Below are 6,482 nucleotides of genomic sequence, written 5' to 3' on the forward strand. Positions count from 1 at the left end.
TAGGAAAAGTCGTTCTTATGGTGGTCTAATGGGTAACTCTTTTGGCAACCCTGGAAGGGTTTTGCCTCAAAACAGATCTTCTTTTTGATAACATTGGTGTTTTGATTGTCTACATGATCATAATCTTATATATTAAAACAGAAGTCATAACCTTGGTTCATGTGTGATTTTTTTTTAAAATGGACCTAATAGACATATTCCTAAAAAGTCATGTTACATTTAATCTCTAAGCTTATCATTTAAATTTTAGGCATACCAAAATTTTTTAATAGGCTATGAATAATTGGATTTAAACAATAGATGATTCATTTGATTTATAGATAGTATAAATTGAATAGATATAATTTAATGTTGTAATATTATACCTCCATATGTTAATTATTTGTCGATGTTAACTTTTAAAATTATAAAGATTTTTTTTTAATAACAAAATTATATTATCTAACAACGATTAATCTTTACTACCTTAAACCAATGAAAACAAATTTTAAACTATATAGTTTATTTTAAAAATTAAACAAAAATTAAATGTTTAATTATTTACTCGATAATATAAATCTATGAAGCGAAAAGTTTAATTTTTAAGAAACTTTCTAAATTTGTGAAATGTTACAATATCTTTGAATATGACAATAAAACAATATTTAACTAATGTGTATATATAGTTACGATTTTAACAATGAAATAATAATCCGAAAATATATATATAGAAGAAGATACAAATACATGTGAAAGTTTGAAACAATCTATTCAATGAAAAAATACACCGTAAACTTATTATGTTTTAAAAATTGATAGACACATATATATTATAATATATACCAATTTTAAATTAAAAATAAAATATTTATATAAAAATAAATGAAAACAAAAACCCGCGCGGTTGGGCGGATCGAGATCTAGTTGGTATTTAAAATCATATTCTAGTCTAATAAATAATCTGCTGCTACTTTGTTGAAGCTTACTCTTCTCTGGTTGTTGTTGAAGGTAATGTGTTGGCTGAAAAAAAGAAGAAGATGTGACTCACCATTACGGTGTTCTTGAAGGATGGTTCAGTCAGCATTGGTGGAACACAAGAGCTGTTAGAGCAATCTTATTGGTGAGATACTCACTAAGTATGTCAATAATATAAACTTATCTTAAACTAAAATAAATCTATATAATTTTTTTAACATATGGAATCTTAATATAATTTTTTTTAGTTTTAGTACTATTACATTAATTAAAAACTTAATATACTATTATATTAAACTTCAATCATTTCAATTTAAACTATGAATAATGAATCTTGTTAGATAGATATTTTATTTTAAGATTTATAAAAATATATAAAAATATTTTTAATATCATATAAAGTATAAAGAGTAGGTGATTTTATTTTATTGACAAAAAATTTGGTCAATTATAAAATGACCTGTGTCATTTGCCAAGGGTTCTCATGAGGTTCTAATAAGATGGGTGCAGAGGAACAGTTGTTAAGCTTTTGATTTAAATTTAAAATTTTCATTTATTTTAGTTACATTTTAAGTCTTAGATATTTTTTAGTATATTTTCATTGGAGCTGCTTTTATTCTTCTCATTACAACTGTCACGGGCGAGGACATGGAGATGGACCTTGCAATGCAAGCTGATTACTCGTTGCAAAGAAGAGTTTCTCAGATTTTTGGTTGCAAATGTTGCTAGTAGATGTTTTAAGATCCATTTTTCATTTGATCAATAGCTTACTGAACAATTAAAACAAAGTCACACACTCTTATGATATTTTAAGAATAACTATAACGTATTGAAATCGTAATCGTAATCGTAATTGTTGTGATCTACATAAGGTTTTTATACGATATATCTTGATTTTTAGCCGATAATTTCTTCACAAGGAAATTCAGATGCACAAAGAGAGACAGAGAAACAGTGGATCGTAAGATGAGTACACATGGTTGTTATATAATTCAAGCAAATTTTTTTTTTTTTTGTAACTGAATTCAGGCAAACTTTTGCTTGGAGAAACAGAGAAGCAACATATATAAAAGATCTTGCGTCCTTTGATTGATTAATTGTTCGAAGAATGTTGCCTAATATTATTGTTCGAAGCCTGCTGACTCTATATTATTTTAAGCCGTGTGACATATACAGTACCAAGAATCTTGTGTCCTGGTGGTTAAAGTAGCAATATCTATGATATAGTAAATACATATAAAATCCATTCGGGTTAAAGAATGTCTTCTTTCTAGTCTTTTTGTTTTTTGTAAGAATATCTAGCCTTTTCATTTTTGTGGAAATATAACAAGTGTGGAGTATGCAGACCTTATTGTTTCAAGTGGAGAAGAACAGCTTTTGTCATATCTCCAGGTAAAGACCCACTAAACACACAATTATAGTTTAAATATAAAAGAAAGAAAAAAAATTCAGATTATGATTTAGATATTAAAAAAAAGCATTTCAGATTATTTATGACTGTGGACATTCTGCAAAATTTGAGCTTTATTGTTTATGCTTTGGTTTTCTTGGTGTGCAGCAAGTCGTAACCGGTATTTGGAGGTTGGCGGTTTAGAATATCATCAACATAGACAAGAACAGCCAAGAAGACGTGGTCGACATATCTGATGAAGAGGGAATGATCAGAATGCGTTTGAGTAAACCCATCACCGAGAATTACACTAGACAGCTTCTGATTCCACTGACGGGAAGCTTGCTTAAGACCATATAGAGACTTATGAAGCTTACACACCGAGTTGGGAGGACACTTCTTGCCAGTGATTTCTTCATAACCTTCAGGGAGACGCATGTAAATTTCTTCATCAAGGTCACCGTTGAGGAAGGCATTGTTGATATCCAACTGCGAAATGGACCAATTTTTAGCTGCGGCAACACTCAGAAGAAGACATAGAGTGCCAATCTTAGCAACAGGCGAGAATGTATCCAAGTAGTCTAAGCCCTCCAACTGTGTGTAGCCCTTTGCAATACCATATTACAATACGAGCTCCAGTGAGGAAGAGAGAGTTTGTTACGATCGAAAGAAAATGTATTGTATTCTCTTATCTGTATTTTACACCGTATACATGTATTTATACTCCTTTCTATACCGGTTTACTTAACATACCACCGGTTCAATCACTATAAACTCTAATAAAAACTTTTCAGAATCTTTGAAAATTTTATTGCAGAAAATTAATTAATTCAATTATAATTATCATAAAATATAATTAGAGACTAAAATTAATTTAGCTTTGATTGATAAGCAAAAACTAAAATTATATAAAATTAATTATATTAACGATAATAATAATTTAATTTTTTTAATTCAAATATAAAATAAAATATTATACTTAAATTATGTAGAATGATAAATGACAATCACAAAATTTATCAAATGACCGATGAGATATATTATTATTTATTTTGCAAAACATTTTAATAACAATATGGGTGGATAAAACCATATAATAGTAAAATAACATAATCATTCTTAATTTAATCCATTAAAAATGAAAAAAAAAACACTCAATGGAAGTACTGATCAAATTCTAGCTTCGACTGAACATTCTCTGCAAAAATGAATGTTACGTAACATTTATGGCAACAAAAAATTTAAACTTCAGGGTTTATCCTTTGGGTTTTTTGGTCTGCAGCAAAAGTCGTAACCGATATTTTGGGACTGGCGGTTTGTCCCGTTCACCAGTATATATGAGGATTTAATCAGCTGCTCCGGTTCAAGGTTGTAGAACTGTAAACCGTAAAGCATAACACGTGAATACGAGATGTTGACTCGAGTGCCGCCGAGCCTTATCCGATCACTTACTCATTCTCCAATTTAAGACCAAGACTTTCGCGTGAATTCTTGAAACTAGAATTGGTACGAGGTTATTATACTATGAATCCAATTTAAGACCAAGACTTTCGCGTTATCAAGTAAAATAGGCATCAACCATCTCCACACAATCAAATGTTATGCAATAACTTTCATATTTATAAGGCGATCACAATATTATTTTTTGCATATAATTTAATGGGCACAAGCTTCTTCAATAGCTGCAACACTTTTCTTCACATCCACTCCCATATTGCAGATATTGGCAAGTGCTCCTGCATACTTCATATCGTATTCCATCTTTGCTCCACATTGATTCTTGAAACTTTTAACCTGTGATGTTTTATTCAGTATATATTTGTTTTAAGGGTCTTTAAGTGGAACACAAGTAACAATAATTGATAAGGGGTTGTTACCAGAGTCTTGTAGCAGTCCCAATCATCTACAACAGGTTGTCCTGTTGTTCTTGTGGAAGTTAAGAGATCTAAGACATCGGTTTTTTTGAGTGAAAGTCTAAGAATCTCTATAATGTTCTGATCGATTTGTTTCCTGTGATTTATTTCCTCAAGCAGATTCTTCTGAGCTTCTTGTCTTTGAGGTGACCCCACAGGAGCGTTTTGAATCTGAGAGATAAATATATAGTGAAACATCAAAAACAGACACATCTTTCGTTTATGTTTCAATCTTGAAAGATTAGGACTTCACCTTCGTCTCGAGATATAACAGAGGGATATCTCGCGCATCGACCTGCGAAAGCAAAGAAACAATAGATTTAGTTCATATAATCTCCCTGGGACCACTTTCTTTCCTTCTTATGGTTAGAACTTCTTATACACGAAAAATCAATAGACCTTATCCCCGTAGTTTTCGTGTTCAGCACCATCATCAGCGCTAGATTCTGTATCAAATAGTTGGGTTTTGCGAGATTCTGCTGAGAAAAGAAGCAGAGCATAAAGAAAAACAAGAACTTGTAAATGACCAAGAAAAGACATTGTCGTAATAAGACTTCTAAAGAACTGTTTTTTTTTTCTCTTGCGGTTGATGTTCTTGAATACCGTAGTATATAACTCGTTTATATAGAAAATTTCTTTGAGTCGTTTGCGTATTAAAGTTTGAGTCTGTGGATGCAAAAAGTAACTCATAATATTAAACCCACAAAAAGTAACTCATAATGTTAACTGCTGATGTCAACGTAGTATTTAAATTTGCGTATTAATGTTATTGCTTTTGTTTGCTAGCTTCTTTTTTGAGATAATTGGATAAATAGGATATATATATATATATATATATATATTGATTTGTATGATGGCAACTTTTTTCCTATAAATCAATGAGGAGTTCTTCCTTGTCTGACGAAGTTGCTGCTCTTTTAGACCATCTGTTAGACCATCTCCATTAGTGCCTAAATTTCAAGGAGACAAAGTTGCTTACAATGAGTTCAATGGAGCTTCATTTAGTGGCACGGTTTTCATGGCTTTTTTGACCGATGCATCGATTGATGTCTTGCTTTAAGTGTACTAAGATTAGGAAAAGTCGTTCTTATGGTGGTCTAATGGGTAACTCTTTTGGCAACCCTGGAAGGGTTTTGCCTCAAAACAGATCTTCTTTTGACAACATTGGTGTTTTGATTGTCTACATGATCATAATCTTATATATTAAAACAGAAGTCATAACCTTGGTTCATGTGTGATTTTTTTTAAAATGGACCTAATAGACATATTCCTAAAAAGTCATGTTACATTTAATCTCTAAGCTTATCATTTAAATTTTAGGCATACCAAAATTTTTTAATAGGCTATGAATAATTGGATTTAAACAATAGATGATTCATTTGATTTATAGATAGTATAAATTGAATAGATATAATTTAATGTTGTAATATTATACCTCCATATGTTAATTATTTGTCGATGTTAACTTTTAAAATTATAAAGATTTTTTTTTAATAACAAAATTATATTATCTAACAACGATTAATCTTTACTACCTTAAACCAATGAAAACAAATTTTAAACTATATAGTTTATTTTAAAAATTAAACAAAAATTAAATGTTTAATTATTTACTCGATAATATAAATCTATGAAGCGAAAAGTTTAATTTTTAAGAAACTTTCTAAATTTGTGAAATGTTACCTTTGAATATGACAATAAAAAAATATTTAACTAATGTGTATATATAGTTACGATTTTAACAATGAAATAATAATCCGAAAATATATATATAGAAGAAGATACAAATACATGTGAAAGTTTGAAACAATCTATTCAATGAAAAAATACACCGTAAACTTATTATGTTTTAAAAATTGATAGACACATATATATTATAATATATACTAATTTTAAATTAAAAATAAAATATTTATATAAAATTAAATGAAAACAAAAACCCGCGCGGTTGGGCGGATCGAGATCTAGTTGGTATTTAAAATCATATTCTAGTCTAATAAATAATCTGCTGCTACTTTGTTGAAGCTTACTCTTCTCTGGTTGTTGTTGAAGGTAATGTGTTGGCTGAAAAAAAGAAGAAGATGTGACTCACCATTACGGTGTTCTTGAAGGATGGTTCAGTCAGCATTGGTGGAACACAAGAGCTGTTAGAGCAATCTTATTGGTGAGATACTCACTAAGTATGTCAATAATATAAACTTATCTTAAACTAAAATAAATCTATA

At 29.7% G+C, this 6,482-nt stretch overlaps 1 protein-coding gene across 1 annotated transcript; it reads right to left on the reverse strand.

The window, feature by feature from the left end:
• Positions 1–2,243: 2,243 nt before the first annotated feature.
• On the reverse strand, positions 2,244–5,420 carry LOC117130399 (vacuolar-processing enzyme delta-isozyme-like). The gene is made up of 4 exons (XM_033283277.1): positions 4,657–5,420; positions 4,511–4,552; positions 4,222–4,428; positions 2,244–4,138 (listed from the first exon to the last, which is right to left on the reverse strand). The coding sequence occupies exons 1-4, from the start codon at positions 4,945–4,947 to the stop codon at positions 4,001–4,003; spliced, it is 678 nt and encodes a 225-aa protein (XP_033139168.1). The 5' UTR covers positions 4,948–5,420; the 3' UTR covers positions 2,244–4,000.
• Positions 5,421–6,482: the final 1,062 nt, after the last annotated feature.

Source organism: Brassica rapa, unplaced genomic scaffold (assembly GCF_000309985.2).
Source record: "Brassica rapa cultivar Chiifu-401-42 unplaced genomic scaffold, CAAS_Brap_v3.01 Scaffold0448, whole genome shotgun sequence".
Classification (NCBI taxonomy): domain Eukaryota; kingdom Viridiplantae; phylum Streptophyta; class Magnoliopsida; order Brassicales; family Brassicaceae; genus Brassica; species Brassica rapa.

Bases quoted from the DNA above. Each gene is read 5' to 3' on its own strand.
- LOC117130399 (XM_033283277.1), bottom strand. From the start codon at position 4,947: ATGAGTTACTTTTTGCATCCACAGACTCAAACTTTAATACGCAAACGA. The intron at 4,553-4,656 runs GTCTATTGATTT...TTGCTTTCGCAG, and splicing joins ACGAAAACTACGGGGATAAG to GTCGATGCGCGAGATATCCC. The intron at 4,429-4,510 runs GTGAAGTCCTAA...TTTATCTCTCAG, and splicing joins TGTTATATCTCGAGACGAAG to ATTCAAAACGCTCCTGTGGG.